Raw genomic sequence first — 17,456 nt, 5'->3', positions numbered from 1 at the left:
TGTGTATGTAGATGTAGATGTGTGTGTGTTATACATATGTCATATATATATGTATATGTATATATATATATATATGTCATATATGTGTGGGATATAGATTATATATATATATATATACACACACACACACACACACACACACATATATATATATATATATATATATATATATATATATATATATATATATATATATATATAATGTATATGTATATATATTTGTGTCGTGTCATATCTATATCTGTCTGTATCTATCAGAACAAAGTTACTCAAAACTCAAAAACAAAACCAAGACAAAAAAGAAAAAAAACCAGTCAAAGCATTGAAAATACCGCTTTTTTCTTTATTTTTTTTTAACAAAGACCAAACAAAAAACATTAGTCTGAATCGAGCCAGCCAGGAGTCGAACCTAGAATCTTCTGATCCGTAGTCAGACGCGTTATCCATTGCGCCACTGGCCCTCAGACATACCAGCGGGTTTATAGTATCTTCTTTATACACCACTGTAGTAGGGGAGCCCGCGCTTCTCGCAAAGCTCTGGTCGGTACACCGGTGCATCTTGGGAAGTGTAGTTCTACGGAAGGGTAGGGAGCAATGCACTGTGGTCTATGTAGTCCTCATAGAAACTCAACAGCGGGAAAGCCCTATTCTCTCAAGACAGAGAGCCGGGCTTGTTCTCTTTCCAGAGGCATGATGGGAAATGGCTTTTTTTTTCACCTTCTCAAGTTAGGAAGCCTCGCTTCCCCCCCCCCAGCCGCGGCCGGGCGTGGATTCTGATTGGTTCCTCATGGCGCACGCTGGCTCCTCCCCGGCTTCGGCCTCTCGTGATTGGCGGAGTCGGTCCGAGGAAGGGAGGGGGCGTGGCTAGCCGGCTCTTGGATCCCTGTGCGGCGTGCCATGGCGGCGTCTACGGCTGCGGCGATGGTGGCGGCGGCGGCGGCCTCGCCCGCGGTGGGGCCGGGGACAGCCGGCGTGGCTCGGGTCTCCTGCGGGAGAGACCTGAGCTGCGTCCCAGAAGTGGCGGGCACCCTGGGGGCGGTTGCTAGACAAGGGTGAGGAGAGCCACGTGCTCCGCCAGCGACCTTTGACCTGCGGCATTCGGGCCAGGATGACCTCTGACCTCTACCTGGGGTCACCTGAGGGAAGGGGGAGGGCACGGGCCGGCTTGAAGGCCGTAATCTTCACCCCTGGGATGACCTCTGACCCCAGATCGACCCCCACTCCATAAGACGTACTAGGAGTACAGCTCCCATCATTGCCAGAAAGCATGGCATGATGGGAGTTGTAGTCCACCTGGAAGTGAGGCTAACATTTTTTTTTTTAAAAAGTGGCGAGATCTTCAGCTGAGTTATTCTAATACAGTCAGGGGGGGGTATTGTGTGTGTTTTTGTGTGTCTGTCTCACAAATGTATCTCCCAGAGTGCTCCCTCCAAAACTGGGAAATGTTGACTGGGATGGATACTGGTACCTTTCCTACGGGAAAGGGCGGTATATAAATTCAATAAAATTCAAATTCAATTTTAAATATTAGAGAGTTGAAGATGCAGTTGTGAGATTTGATGACACCCGTAAGGCTGAAATGGATTTAGTTTGTTTTTTTATTTACTTACTTACCAAACTTCTATGTTGTTCATCTGATCCATGACAGTTGCCTCGGAAGACAAAAATGAGATCGAAAAAAAGCTTGCTAAGTTTTATCTTATCTGTCCATCCCTCCTCTATCCTCTATCCATCCATCCATTCATTATCTATTTACAGTGGTACTTTGGAACTCATTGTTAATTGAAGAACGGCTGAAGGATTTGAGTATGGCCAGCCTAGAGAAAAAAAAGGAGTAGGAGGAATCTGATAGCAGTATTCCAGTATTTGAGGGGTCACCACAAAGAATAAGTGGGTTAACCTATTCTCCAAAGCACCTGAAGGCAGGACAAGAAACAATGGATGGCAACTAGTCAAGGAGAAAAGCAACTGGAATGAAGGAGAAACTTCCTAACAGTGAGGACAATTAACCAGTGGAACAGCTTGCCTTCAGAAACCGTGGGCGCTCCATCACTGGAGGGTTTTAAGAAGAGACTAGACAATCACTTGTCTGAAATGGTATAGGTCAGGGGTCAGCAACCTGAAACAGTGAAAGAGCCACTCGGAACCGGTTTCCTCACAAAAGGAAAAACTGGGAGCCGCAAAAAATGTGTGTGCATGTGCAGAACAGGGTTTGACTGAAGAGTGGAGCCAAGGCGAGATATGCACCTACCCTGCATATTTGAATTGATTGGTTGAACTTTTTTAGTCCCACTTTTTTTTTTGTTTGGACTGCACATGGCAGAGGACTGGGAGCCGCAGGAGATGGCTGAAAGAGCCGCATGCGGCTCCGGAGGCACGCGTTGCAGACCTGTGGTATAGGTTCTCCTGCTTGAGCAGGGCACTGGACTAAAAGACCTCTAAGGTCACTTCCATATTCTATCCCTATCCCTATCCTCACAGTGAGTACCAAGCAAATCTTTCCTGTAAGGAATGATATAGTGAACCACAAGGCATCCAATACCGAGCAGTTCTAGCTTGTGCGTTGAGTACCAAACAAATTATGAGTACCGGGACAAATTTTTTAGCATCAAAATGCACTGAGTACTAAATTGGATGAGTTTCAAAGCAGTTGAGTACCAAGGTACCACTGTGTTTGTCTGTGTAATTATCTATCTCTATCTATCTATCTATCTATCTATCTATCTATCTATCTATCTATCTATCTATCATTGTGTATTTAAGTAGATTTGCCAGGAAAAATCATGTTCTGCTATAATACAGAAAAACAGCTTACAGTCAATGACTTTGTCAGAGATAAATTCACTGAGAGAGATGGTTCCATTGCACTGCCTGCAGAGATCCTCGCAGGAGGCTGTGTAAGTACTAACATTGTAGAAAGGATACCGCTGTCTGCTTTCTGTATTACAGTGACAACTTTATTCAGTTATTAACTAAGTCATGGGAAGAACTGCTAGAGTTTCAAGGTGAGAATGTACCAATCAGCATTTCCTATTGATGCTACAATTATGCTTAAATAGGATAGGTTCTAGCCATACGTGGACCATTTTTATGCTACAGAGTTAATATTGCTTCAGCCATCATGCATATGCTATAATAAATACTACTTGCTTTCACAAGGTAGTAAGTCTGGCTAGCCAGTGCCTGCAGGACATCTGGAAATGCTTTCTATTGTAGAGTAATATTGCAACGCACTCTACATAGGGCTGCCCTTGGAGAGTATTTAGACGTTTCAACCGGTACAGAATGCAGCAGAGTGAGCAGCTATGTGTGCTCCTAGGATAGTACATATTATACCTCTACCCTGCAAGCCTCGTGGGTTGCCAGTTTGCTTCCAGGTCCAATACAAGGTGCTGATTTTAACATTTAAAGTCCCTCATGGACTCTTTTTTTAATTTTTGTATCTTGTATTTTTATGTATGCCCTGTTCACCGCTCTGAGTCCTTCGGGAGAAGGGCGGTATACAAATACAATAAAACCTAAACCTTAGAGGTCTTCTAGTCTAACCCCCTACCTAAGTAGGAGGTCCTATACCATCCTGGACAAAGCGGTTGTCTAATTTCTTCTTAAAAACCTTCGATGGTGCAGCATCCACAACTTTTGAAAGAAAGCCATTCCGCTGATTTTTTTTTTCCTGTCAGGAAATTTCTCCTTATTTTCTAGGTTGGACCTCTTCATGATAAGCTTCCATTCCATTACTTCTTGTCCTTCCCTCAAGTCCTTTGGAGAGTAGGTTGACCCCCTTCCTCTCACTGACAGCCCCTCAAATACTGGAAGACGGCTATCCTGTCTCCCCTCGCACCCTTCTATCCATTAGACTGGCCATACCTGGTTCCTGTAAACTGTTCTCAGAGGGTGATTCTGGGTTAGAGAAAAGAGAGAGAAGAAGATCCTTGTTCCTTCTTTCCCCACCAGTGAGTTCCAGACACCAATGGTGTCTGCTTATTTTGGCCGTCTTATGCTATCTTTGCCCAGTGAGGAGGAGGGCTAGGGTGATCAGCCAAAAGATAAAATGGTTGATAGCTCCCGCTGCAAATTTATATTGCTGTAAGAGGAAATTGCACCGATTGATTAGGTCTACAGCAGGGCAAAGACGTTTCCAACATCAGATTTTAACTCTGGTGGTGGCTGAAAAAAGGGGGCCAGAGCCAAAATGGATTTATAATTTAACGGAGATAAGAGTTGTGCACTTAAAAATTAGAAAGGGGCAGGCGAGGCAATTAGTTATGACTCGGATTGGCTGCTGAACCTCAAAATGAACTCGTAAGTGGCGTGCGAAATTCAAAGCAGTAACGTAAGGCGGGTCGTCCTCAGTTTATGACCACAGTTGAGCCCCAGTTGTTAAGCGAGACCTTTGTTAAAGTGAATTTTGCCCCATTTTACAACCTTTCTTGCCAGAGGGGTTAAAGCGGATCCCTGCAGGTGGATCGATTAGTAATCCGGTTGTTAAGTGAATCTGGCTTCCCCATTGGCTTTGCTCGTCAGAAGGTCGCAAAAGGCGAATTGAGTGACCTTGGGACACAGCAGCGGTCATAAGTGTGAGCCAGTTACCCAGCATCTGAATTTTGATCCTGGGGGGGAGGGGTGCTGCGCTGGTCATAAGTGTGAAAAACGGTCCCAAGTCAAACTTTTTTTCAGGGCCGTTGTAACTTGGAACGGTCACGAAATGGATTGTGGCAAGCGGAGGTCTCCCTGAATTAACAGCGTACGGTTGAATAAGCAGCGCCATTTCTTGCGTCCAAGGCCTACACCGAATCAACTCTCAAAAGGCCTTCCAGAAAAAAAACCAAAAAGCAAGCGCGTAGAAACTTCCAGAACAACGTTTCTCAACTGTGGCAAGTTGGAAAATGTGTGGACTTCAACTCCCAGCATGCCCCAGCCAGCCTTGCTGCCGAGGTTGAGAAATAGTGCTGTAGAAACTTATGGGACTGAACGCCGTCCTCACCTTAGGGCAGGGCTATTCAAACTTGGCAACTTTGTGGACTTCAACTCCCAGAATTCCTCAGCCAGCCCTCAGGGCTGGCTGAGGAATTCTGGGAGTTGAAGTCCACAAGTCTTAAAAGTTGCCAAGTTTGAAGACCCCTGCCTTAGGGGATAAGTAGTAGTAGTCATATAATAATAATAATAGTAATAATAATAGCAATAGTTATAATAATAATATATTATCATAGGGGGAGGATATTATTCTTTCTATTCAAAATCTTTTGGGGATAAAATGGCCTTTTAGAGATCCATGTAAGAAGGCTGGTGAGGGTCTTAACGTGTTGTATCAACTCTACCTCTTTGTAAGGCCACACCTGGAATACCGCATCCAGTTTTGGTCAACACGATGTAAAAAAGATGTCGAGACTCTAGAAAGAGGGCAGAGAAGAGCAACAAAGATGATTGGGGGACTGGAGGCTAAAACATATCGGGAACGGTTGCTGGAATTGGGTATGTGTAGTTTAACGAAGAGAAGGACGAGGGGGGGGACATGATAGCAGTCTTCCAGTATCTCAGGGGCTGCCCCAAAGAAGAGGCAGTCAGGCTATTCTCCAAAGCACCTGAAGGCAGGAGAAGAAGCAACGGATGGAAACTATTCAAGGAGAGAAGCAACCTAGAACTAAGGAGAAACTTCCTGACAGTTAGAACAATTAGCCAGTGGAACAACCTGCCTCCAGAAGCGGTAAATGCTCCAACACTGAAAGTTTTTAAGAAGAGACTGGACAGCCATTTGCCTGAAATGGTCTAGGGTTTCCTGCCTGAGCAGGGGGTTGGTCTAGATGACCTCCAAGGTCCCTTCCAACTACTACTTCTTCTTCTTCTTCTTCTTCTTCTTCTTCTTCTTCTTCTTCTTCTTCTTCTTCTTCTTCTTCTTCTTCTTCTTATTATTATTATTATTATTATTATTATTATTATTATTATTTACGCTTTAGGCACCAGGGTGAATTCATTGAACGTGTTGTGAGTGTGTTGCAGTCATAGAGTGATTGGCAAGCTGCATTTCCAGGAGTCCGTTGCCAGATAGGATTTTTGCAGATGAAATTCTTCCTTCGCTCGCTCCCTCCCTCCCTCCCTCCCCTTCTTTCCTTCCTCTTTTCTATCTTGTTTTCTCTCTCTCCTTCCTCCCTCTTCATTCTTTTCTGTCTCAACTTCCTCCTTCCCTTCTTTCTGTCTAGTTTTCTCGTCTTCCTCTCTCCCTTCTCTGTTCTTTTGTCTCATCTTCCTCCCTCCCTCCCTTCCTTTCTTCTTCTCTCCCTCTCTCCCTTTACTTTTCTATCTTCCTTTCTCCTCTTCTTTCCTCCCTCTTTCCTATGTTCTTTTTCTTCTCATCTTCCTCCTTCCCTCCCTTCTCCCTTCTCTCCTTCCTCTTTTTTTACCTTCTTTCCTCCCTCCCTCCCTCCCTCTCCTTCCACTTTTCTATCTTCTTTTCTTTCTCATCTCCCTCCCTCCCTCCTTCTTTCCTATTTTCTTTTGTCTCTCACCTTCCTCCCTCCCTCCCCTCCCTTCCTCTTTCTCTCCTTCCTGTTTTTTTACCTTCTTTCCTCCCTCCCTCCCTCCGAGTTTGGTTTGGTTGTTCTAGCCACGGCCCAAAGTCCACTTTGTGTGGGGGGGGGGTGTTCCTGTTGGGCATGGAGGCCAGCAGTGATCTGCAACTTCAGTTGCGGCTGATTCGCTCCAGAGATGCAGCCCAAAACTTTCGCATTTTACATTCCATTTCAAAGCCTGGATTCCTTATCTCTTTCGGATCCTTGCAGTTGTGCAATCTTTCCTGGGCTGCCCAGTTCTTCGGTCCATCTGGCCGTTGTCCCCCCCCTCGTTCTTTTTTAGTGTAATCTCCCCCCCCCCAAAATGTGCAGGATGCATTTGCAGCGGGGTGGCTGTGATCAACTCTCGATTCAGCAAAAAAAGCCACATCTTAGGGCACCTCGAGGAGCCGACAGAAAACATTTGGGAATTACAGTCCGTAAATCTTTTATCTGAGGCATTTTGGCCGCCTGTTAGCAGAAAAACAAAACGATTCCAGCGGATAAACATTTGTCTGGAGGCAGTTCCAGGCGTCTTAAGAGCTATCGTAAAACAAAAAAAGAAAAAAAAGAAAAAGAATAATTTTTTTTTAAAAAAACTGCTTTGGAGATAAGCGTCATTGTCACTCTTAATGATATTTTTTCAAAAAAAAAAAAAAAGGAGATGGGATTTGAGCTGTTCTGAGTTACCCGTATTTCATTCGGAGATTTATTTATTTTTTTAAAAAAAATTATTGGTAAATGCATGTCGATCAGGATTGTCTGATTGCTTTGATTAGAATGAACGTTACGCCATCTGTCCATTAATACAAAATGCTCAGAGAGGCTTTACAGTTCCGATCGGCAGAACTGAAACGGGCATGGTGCAAATAATAAGAGCCATTAGAAAGGAGGAGACAGGGCAGCGGCGAATAACGCGTTGTGGGGAAATTAACATTTCACAGCTCAGCAGATCAGATGGCCCTCGGTGCGAGAAATGACCGTACACGGCAGAAGAAATCCATCAGGGAGAATGGTGGGGTGCTTTGTTTGGGTAAGGCCAGCCATGGAATTCAGCATCCAGTTTTGGTGGCCACGATGTAAAAAAAAAACCTTTTTGAGACTCTGGAAAGAGTGCAGAGAAGAACAACAAAGATGATTAGGGGGCTGGAGTCTAAGATATATATAATAACTAAAAGGTAAAGGTTCCCCCGCACACACGTGCTAGTCGTTTTCGACTCTAGGGACCGGTGCTCATCTCCGTTTCAAAGCCGAAGAGCCAGCGCTTGTCCAAGGACGTCTCCGTGGTCATGTGGCCGGTATGACTAAAGGCGCACGGAACGCTGCTACCTTCCCACCGGAGTGGTCCCTATTTTACTACTTGCATTTTTACGTGCTTTCGAACTGCTAGGTGGGACGAGTAACAGGCGCTCACTCTGTTACGCGGCACTCGGGATTTGATCCGCCAAACTGCCGACCTTCTGATCGACAAGCTCAGCGTCCTAACCCACTGAGCCACTGCGTCCCTTCTATATATATAACAACAACAACAACAACAACAACAACAACAACAACAATAATAATAATAATAATAATAATAATAGAGTTGGAAGGGACCTCGGAGGTCATCTAGTCCAACCCCCTCCTCAGGCAGGAAAGCCTATACCGTTTCAGGCAAATGGTTGTCCAGTCTCTTCTTAAAAACTTCCAGTGTTGGAGCATTCACAACTTCTATAAAGAACTGGAATTGGGTATGTCTAGTTTACTGAAAAGAAGGACTAGGGGAGACATGATAGCAGTCTTCCAATACTTGAGGGGGCTGCCACAAAAAAAGGGGGGGTGTCAAGCTATCCTTCAAAGCACCCGAAGGCAGGACAAGAAGCAACAGATGGAAACTAGTCAAGGAGAGAAGCAACCTAGAACTGAGGAGAAATTTCCTGACAGTGAGAACAATTAACCAGTGAAACAACTTGCCACCAGAAGTTATGGATGCTCCAACACTGGAAGTTTTTAAGAAGAGAATGGAAGCCACCTGTCTGAAATGGTATAGGGGTCTCCTGCCTGAGCAAGGGGTTGGACTAGAAGACCTCCGAGGTCCATTGGGGTTTGCTTTTTGACTGCCATGTTCTTTTAACAACCACTAGAGAAATAATCAAATCAGCCAAGTCATGTGGATGCTTTGACTTATGACTGTCATGAGATACGACAGAAATTCCAGTCTCCATGACGGTCACAAGTCAAGGCCTACCTGTAGAAGATTCAGAAGTGTTCTTATCCAAGGCTTAGTCCAGGGGGTCTTCAAACCTGGCCCTTTGATGACTTGTGGACTTCAACTCCCAGAATTCCTCAGCCAGCCCTGGCTGTCTAAGGAATTCTGGGAGTTGAAGTCCACAAGCAGGGGTCTTCAAACTTGGCCCTTTGATGACCCCTGCTTGTGGACTTCAATTCCCAGAATTCCTCAGCCAGCCCTGGCTATCTAAGGAATTCTGGGAGTTGAAGTCCACAAGCTGGGGTCTTCAAACTTGGCCCTTTGATGACTTGTGGACTTCAGCTCCCAGAATTCCTCAGCCAGCGTGTCTGGCTGAGGAATTCTGGAAGTTGAAGTCCACAAGTCATCAAAGGGCCAAGTTTGAAGAGCCTTGGCTTAGTCAAGGAAGGTTTTTTTCACAATGCATCTTTGTTATCACATATCAGTGTTTCTCAACCTTGGCTGCTTGAAGATGTGTAGACCATGGCTGGCTAGGGAATTCTAAGAATTGAAGTCCACTCATCTTCAAGCGGCCAAGGTTGAGAAACTATTATCATTTTGAAAGTCTCATTAAGCTAAAATGTAGCTGACTCGTTTGCAGTTGGGTCTGTTGTGGAAATGCCGCCAGCCACGTTGTGTCTTCCAACATCGGGGTCTTCACATGCCTGTTTGTTTGGTTTTTTTCCCCCTCCCTCCCCACCTATTCCGTAGATTTGATTTTCTCTGCATGCCGATTTTCCATCCTCGCTACAAAAGAGAATTTTTCCAGGAGCCAGCTAAACACCGACCAGGACCGCAGACTCGCTCTGATCTATTACTCTCCGGGAGAGGTGAGAACGTCAGGAAACTTGATTTCACTTAATGTCCCTAAACATAGAGGTCAAAAAAATTGCAGGATGTTCTTTCATTGTTCGTTCATTCATTCATTCATATCCCGCCTTTATTATTTTCACAAATAACTCAAGGCTGCAAACACATCCTCCAACAACAACCCTGTGAGGTGGATTGAGGGACTGGCCCAAATTCACCCAGCTGGCTTTCGTGCCTAAGGCGGGACTAGAACTCACCATCTTCTGGTGATTGGACCAAAGTCACCCAGCCGGTTTTCGTGCCTAAGGCGGAACTAGAACCATTTCCTTGTGATTGGCCCAAAGTCACTCAGGTGGCTTGCATGCCTAAGGCGGGACTAGAACTCACCGTCTCCTTTTGATTGGTCCAGAGTCACCCAGCTGGCTTGCGTGCCTAAGGCGGGACTAGAACTCACTATCTCCTTCTGATTGGTCCAGAGTCACCCAGCTCACCTGTAATTTATAAAAACGTACCTGGAGATCCGGGAAGCTTAATTAAGGCATTTCTGTTTTTCTAACTTCACTTATACACAATCCTGGCCTGTTTTGTGCTACCACAAACAAAAAAACTAAAAATGAGAAAATAGTGGAATTGCTTAATTCCTGGTGAATCCTTAATTAAGTCGGTTTGGCACAGATATTATTCATTGTTACGAGTCAGATTTTTCTAGCATGTGATTTGGGTGGTTTTAACCTGCCTACACCATTCCCAGCATAAACCAACTTCCATGTTTGTGCGAACGTACCCGATACCTTGTTCCTCCTTAGACTGGAACACGCTGATTGTGGGAAAACTATCGCCGTGGATCCGGGCAGATTCCGAACTGGAGAAAGTTCGCAGGAATTCGGAGGCGGTGAGTGACCTTGGCAAGGGAAGACGTATCGTGGATGCTTCGGTAATGCAGACACATTTTTTGTATGGTGGCAACAAGAAGCGAAGAATAACCTCGGAGAATATAATTTACTGGGCTAGTCTTCTGAATCCATTGATTCAGAATCAGTTACAGAATGCATGGGAAAGGATGGGAACATGTTGTAGTCTGGATTTAATTTTGCGTCAGAAACAATTATTTTGACAGATGATGGCTGTAGTTACTTCAGAGCTACTGGAAACAGTAGTTTAGAGAAGGGAATCTCCAAATTTGGGAACTTTAAGACTAGTGGACTTCAACTCCCAGAATTCCCCAGCCAGCTGGCTGGTGAATTCTGGGAGTTGAAGTCCACTAGTCTTAAAGTTGGCGATTTGCTCGCTGAGGAATTCTGGGAGTTGAAGTCCACTAGTCTTAAAGTTGGCGATTTGCTCGCTGGGGAATTCTGGGAGTTGAAGTTCACTAGTCTTAAAGTTGGCAGTTTGCTGGCTGGGGAATTCTGGGAGTTGAAGTCCACTAGTCTTAAAAGTTGGCAATTGGCTGGCTAGGGAATTCTGGGAGCTGAAGTCCACATGTCTTAAAGCTGTCAAGTTTGAAGACCCCCGGATTAGTGAATTGGAGGCATACAGGTGGTCCTTGATGTACGGCCGACGCCTTCACATGAACGCGGTGTCTATTTATTTATTTATTTATTTGCCAGAAACCAGCATTTACTTCCATTTTCTGACCAAAACCACTTCTTGCCACCGTTGTTAAGCGAATCACTGCAGTGGTTAAAATTAGTCGCCGGGTTGTTCACCGAATCCGGCTTCCCCCACCCCCGTTGACTTTGCTTGTCAGAAGGTCGCCAAAGGGGATCGCGTGACGCGGGGAGACTGCTGCGATCGTCGTAGATACGAGTCAGGTTGCCGAGCCCTCTGAATGTTGATCACGTGACCGTGGGGGATGCTGCAACGGTCGTAAGGGTGAAACACTGGTCCTAGGTCACCCGTGGCAACTTTGAGCGGTGGCTCAACGAAGGCTTGTAAATCCAGGAGAGTGTGCAGGACTGCAAGCTGTCATCTTAATATCTCTGATTTTTTATTTTTTCTCCGTTGCAGGCCATGCTGGAGGAGCTGAACTTCGGGGCTTATTTAGGCCTCCCCGCTTTCCTGATTCCCTTGACCCAGGCGGACCACCCCAACTTGGCACGTGTCCTGTGTAACCACATCCATACCGGCCACCACACCTCCATGGTACGTCCAGCGAGATATCTGTCGTCTGTCTCAGATAAGATGTCACCACAACCAGAGACCCGCACAACGTCTACGGTGCCCGAGCTGATAACGTCGTTTCCTTCCTATTTAAATTTACATTATTTTCTCTTCTCATCGAGCAAAAGCAGGGAAGATCTTAGCAAGAAATAACTTAAAAGGGATGTGACAATTACTCTTAGAGCAGGGGTAGGCCACCTTGGCTCTTTTAATGACTCGTGGACTTCAACTCCCAGAATTCCTGAGCCAGCCACGCTGAGGGAAAAGGGAGAGGTTTCCAAGCTGAGCCGTGCCGGCTGAGGAATTCTGGGAGTTGAAGTCCACAAGCAGAGGTCTTCAAACCTGGCCCTTTTATGACTTGTGGACTTCTACTCCCAGAATTCCTGAGCCAGGCACGCCGGCTGAGGAATTCTGGGAGTTGAAGTCCACAAGCAGGGCTCTTCAAACTTGGCCCTTTTGTGACTTGTGGACTTCAACTCCCGGAATTCCTCAGCCGGCGTGCCTGGCTGAGGAATTCTGGGAGTTGAAGTCCACAAGTCACAAAAGGGCCAAGTTTGAAGAGCCCTGGTCTAGGGTCTCCTGCCTGAGCAGGGGGTTGGGCTAGAAGACCTCCAAGGTCCCTTCCAACTCTCGTTATTCTCTGCATTATTCATACACATGTAAACCTATCCACCGCAGACTTAAGGCTCCTTTTCTTTCTCCCGTGCCAGTTCTGGATGCGAGTGCCGCTGTTGGCCCCAGAAGATCTGAGAGACGATGTGATTGAAAACGAGGCCCTGCAGGCCGGGGAAGAGGACTGCGTGGGCGAGGAGAAGACCTGGCAGTGGTAAGTGAGAAAGAAGTCTTTCTTCCAGGGAAGTTTGGCCGATGTTTGAAATACGAGATGAACTGAGCGATCAAATCAAGTTGCTCAAGCGGGTTTGAGTAGCTACTCAGCTGCCGAGATTGTTCTCGATTCAACGAGCACGGTTGGGGCCCAGAATTTCTGCTGTTTTAAGTGAGTTTTGCCCTGTTTTTACGATGTTTCCTGCCACCGGGGTTAAGTGAATCACTGCAGTGGATAATCAAATAATAATAATAATAATAATAATAATAATAATAATAATAATAATAATAATAATAATAATAATAATAATTATTATTATTATTATTATTATTATTATTATTATTATTTAATTTCTATACCACCCTTCTCCCAAAGGACTCTCGGCAGTGTACAGGGCAATACAATAAAATACAACATACAAAAATTAAAAAATATTAAATATTACAGCCCAATTCAATACATTAATACAATAACATTAAAATACCCCTCAACCCATCAGACCAGGCCGGCTTGTTCAAATAAATATGTTTTTAGGTTCCTCTTTGAACACCTCCAAGGAAGAATATAGCACCACTTTGTATGGCAGCCTGTTCCACTGGCTGATAACTCCTACACCAGTATGGAAAGGTTTGTCTGAAGGGAAGGGAACATGATATGTCATCCATGTGCTTGGAGCTTTCATAAAAAAATAAAATCATGGATTATTAAAAATGATTAATAATAAAAAATAATAAAAAGTAACCCGGTCGTTAAGTGAATCCGGCCTCCCCCGTTGACTTGGCTGGTCAGGAGGTCGCAAAAGGGGGAACCACGTGACCGTGATACGCTGCAACGACCGTCACAGATAGAAAATCGGCTGCCAGGCATCTGGATTTTGGTCACGTGGTCATGAGGATCCCGCAAAGGTCGTAAGTGTGGAAAACGGCACTTTTTCAGTGCCATTTCAACTTTGAATGGTCACTAAATGAACGGTTGTAAGTCGAGGACTACTTGCATGGGACGAATCGAACAGTTAAATTAAGTTTCTCAAGAACTTCAAATAGCTACCGAGTTGTAGAGGTAGTCCCTGACTTACGGCCACAGCTGGGAAACCAGAATTTCTGGTTCTAGGCAAAGTTGAGTCGCACCCAATTTTGTGGCTTCTTTTTCGCACGGCCGGTAAGCGAATCACACTGTTGTTTAGCGGATCCAACTTCCCCCATTGACTTTCCTTGTCGGAAGCCAGCTAGGGAGGGCGCAAATGGCAATCACATAAGATGCTGCAACCGTCGTAAGCACGAGGACCGGTTGTAAGTCAGTTTTGTTCAGTGCCGTTGCAACTTTGAACGGTTGCTAAGCGAACGGTTATAAAGCGAGGACTACTTGCATTCCTAGGAATAAGTCTCGCTGGATCCGAAATAAAGTGCTGAATTCAGTTAATTCACCACTATAATATAATTTATCTCAAGAGAGAAGTCAAGTCAAATGTGGCCTTGGATTATTCTCTTAAAAACCACGTGTTCCTATTTGACAGTACAGGTTAGTCCTTGACTTAACAACAGTTCGTTTAGTGACTGAAAACAAACTTAGGACCGTTTTTCCCACTTAACGACCATTGCAGCATCCCCAGACTCAACATTCAGACACTTGGCATCTGGTTCATAGTTACGACGGTTGCACTGTCCCGGGGTCATGTTAATCCCTTTTTTTGCACCCTCCTGACAAGCAAAGTCCCTGGGGAAGCCAGATTCATTTAACAACCGTCTGATCACCTTAATGACCGCAGCGATTCACTTGACAGGAAAGGTCGTAAAATTTGGCAAAAACTCACTTAACAGCCTGTCTCACTTAGCAGCCGACATTTCGGGCACCATTGTGGGTTGTAAGGCGACAGCTTCGTTTATTTATTTCGAGTGCTTCCTCTGTAAGAGGAAACGGCCTCGAGGCGCTACTTTTAGGCAGCTTTGAAACACAAACAACAAATCTGTTACTATTGTGAGGATTGTGAAGTGGGGAATTGCTTATTATTCCAATTAGTGAGTCATCTCCTGGCGATTGTCACCCCACACCTGCTAATTTTGTGAGCCCTTCCTGGCGAAAGAGAGAGACAGAGGGAGGGAAGGAGAGAGAGAGATAGAGGGGGGAGGGAGTGTGGGAGAGAGAGAGAGGGAGGGAGGGAGGGAAAGGGAGAGAGAGGGAGGGAGAGAGTGTGGAAGAGGGAGGGAGAGGGAGGAAGAGGGAGGGAGCGAGGGAGAGGTAGGAAAGAAATGTGGGAGAGGAAGGGAGAGAGGGAGTGGGGGAGGGAGAGGGGGAGTGTGGGAGATGGAGGGAGAGAGAGAGGTAGGTAGGGAATGTGGGGGAGGAAGGGAGAGAGGGAGTGGGAGAGGGAGGGGGGGAGTATGGGGGAGAGGGGGGAGTATGGGGGAGAGGGGGAGGGAGAGAGGTAGGTAGGGAGTGTGGGAAACAGAGGGAGAGGGAAGGAGCGAGGGAGAGATAGGTAGGGAATGTGGGAGAGAGGGAGGGAGAGGGAGTGGGAGAGGGAGGGAGAGAGGGAGTGTGGGGGAGAGAGGGAGGGAGAGAAGGGGAGGGAGAGAGGTAGGTAGGGAATGTGGGAGATGGAGGGAGAGGGAAGGAGCGAGGGAGAGAGGGAGGGAATGTGGGAGAGAGGGAGGGAGAGGGAGTGGGAGAGGGAGGGAGAGAGGGAGTGTGGGGGAGAGGGAGGGAGAGAAGGGGAGGGAGAGGTAGGTATGGAGTGTGGGAGATGGAGGGAGAGAGAGAGGGAGCGAGGGAGAGGTAGGTAGGGAATGTGGTGGAGGGAGAGAGAGGGAGTGTGGGGGAGAGGTGGAGGGAGAGAGGTAGGTAGGGAGTGTGGGAGACGGAGGGAGAGAGCAAGGGAGAGGTAGGGAATGTGGGAGAGGGAGTGGGAAAGAGAGGGAGAGAGGGAGAAAGAGGGAATGTGGGGGAGAGGGGTAGGGAGAGAGGTAGGTAGGGAGTGTGGGAGAGAGAGAGGGAAAGAGAGAGAGATGGGCAAGGCCAGTCTTTCTTGAGTGCCCCAATTCGCTCCCTTCTTTTTTGCAGGTGGCACAGCTTCCGAACATTGTGCGACTACAACAAGCGTGTGGCTGTGGGTAAGTGCCGAGACGAGAAGTTCCCGTGCCGTTTCGCTTCCTCCCGCTGATCAACTTTCTGTTCCCTTTCTTGGCAGCGCTGGAGGTGGGCCCAGACCTGCCATCCAACCATGTCATCGACCGCTGGCTGGGCGAGCCAATCAAAGCAGCCATCCTACCCACCAGCATCTTCTTAACCAATAAGAAAGGGTTCCCTGTTCTTTCCAAGATGCATCAGCGTCTGATCTTTCGCCTGCTTAAAGTAAGTAAGTCCCCCCAACCTCTGTTGGGTTTGTCCTCTTTTCGGTACACACAGACACTATCTATCTATCTATCTATCTATCTATCTATCTATCTATCTATCTATCTATCTATCTATCTATCTATCTATCTATCTATCTATCCATCCATCCATCCATCCATCCATCCATCCATCCATCCTTCAATTTTTCTCAACTCTTTTCCAGAACAGGCAAATGCTGATAACGTATACCACTTTTTGTTTAGAAATAGCAATAGCTCTTAAGACTTATATACCGCTTCACAGCACTTTACAGCCCTCTCTAAGGGGTTTACAGAGTCAGCCTACTGTCCCCCCCCCCCGCAAAAACCATCTGGGTCCTCATTTTACCGACCTCGGAAGGATGGAAGGCAGAGTCAACCTTGAGCCGGTCAGGATCGAACTCCTGGCAGTCGGCAGAATTAGCCTGCAATACTGCATTCTAACCACTGCGCTGCCACGGCTCATAAATGAATGGTCGTAAATCGAGGACTAACTGTATATTTCCCACAATTAGTTTGAACCTAAAAGTAAAAAGTTGGGCAAATGAAAAAAAAAAGAAGTCTGGCGCTTAATTGGCCTGCGTGACTCAGAAATAATCCTCCCGTCTCTGCTTAAAGCTGTTCTTATCTTTTCTCCTTGCTCTGATTGCTTCTCCACATCTATTTTTATATACAGATACATCTACATATATACACACATATACACATCATACACACACACACGCATATATACATACATACATACATATATATATAGTTAACAAGTTAACAAAATAGTTAACAAGCATATATATATATATATATATATATATATATATATATATATATGTATGTGTGTGTATATATATATATATATATATATATATATGTAGGTCTAGAGTCTTGGGTTTCTTCCCGCGTTCCTTTCATCTTCAGAAAGTTGTGGCGACGTTTCGACGAAATCCCATCCGTCGTCGAAACGTCGCCACAACTTTCTGAAGATGAAAGGAACGCGGGAAGAAACCTGAGACTCTAGACCTACACATACAGACACCCGCGAGAATCTACGAAAACATATATATATATATATATATGGGACGCGGTGGCTCAGTGGGTTAGGACACTGAGCCTGTCGATCAGAAGGTCGGCAGTTTGGCGGGTCAAATCCCGAGTGCCGCATAACAGAGTGAGCGCCTGTTACTCGTCCCAGCTTCTGCCAACCTAGCAGTTCGAAAGCACGTAAAAATGCAAGTAGAAAAATAGGGACCACTACGGTGGGAAGGTAACAGCATTCCGTGCGCCTTTGGCATCTAGTCATGCTGGCCACGTGACCACGGAGACGTCCTCGGACAAGCGTTGGCTCTTCGGCTTTGAAACGGAGATGAGCACCGGCCCCTAGAGTATGTGCAGGGGAACCTTTACTTTTACACACACACACACATACACACACACACACACATATATATATATAAATATTAATATTAATCATGCATTTTTATTTTATTTTATTTTTTGCTGGAAGCTGTGAACCTCTTATTTTT

General features: G+C 45.8%; 1 protein-coding gene across 2 annotated transcripts in view; it reads left to right on the top strand.

Moving 5' to 3' along the window:
* The first annotated feature begins 875 nt into the window (after positions 1 to 875).
* LOC308676672 (protein arginine N-methyltransferase 5-like) overlaps positions 876 to 17,456 on the top strand; it is a 35,085-nt gene continuing 18,504 nt past the window's right edge. The window contains exons 1-7 of one of the 2 annotated variants that reach the window (XM_081342658.1): positions 876 to 1,052; positions 9,484 to 9,602; positions 10,389 to 10,474; positions 11,590 to 11,724; positions 12,453 to 12,568; positions 15,626 to 15,675; positions 15,753 to 15,916. In XM_081342658.1, coding sequence (XP_081198784.1) covers positions 898 to 1,052; positions 9,484 to 9,602; positions 10,389 to 10,474; positions 11,590 to 11,724; positions 12,453 to 12,568; positions 15,626 to 15,675; positions 15,753 to 15,916 — 825 coding nt within the window. In that variant the 5' untranslated portion in view covers positions 876 to 897. Of the gene's footprint in view, positions 1,053 to 2,978; positions 3,006 to 9,483; positions 9,603 to 10,388; positions 10,475 to 11,589; positions 11,725 to 12,452; positions 12,569 to 15,625; positions 15,676 to 15,752; positions 15,917 to 17,456 lie in introns of those variants that run through there. The other variant, XM_081342659.1, reaches the window with a different exon arrangement.

This window comes from Vipera berus, assembly GCF_964194415.1.
Source record: "Vipera berus genome assembly, chromosome: W".
In the NCBI taxonomy this organism is placed as follows: domain Eukaryota; kingdom Metazoa; phylum Chordata; class Lepidosauria; order Squamata; family Viperidae; genus Vipera; species Vipera berus.
Note: the sequence above shows the minus strand (reverse complement) of the source record. Positions and strands in the feature narration are given on the sequence as shown.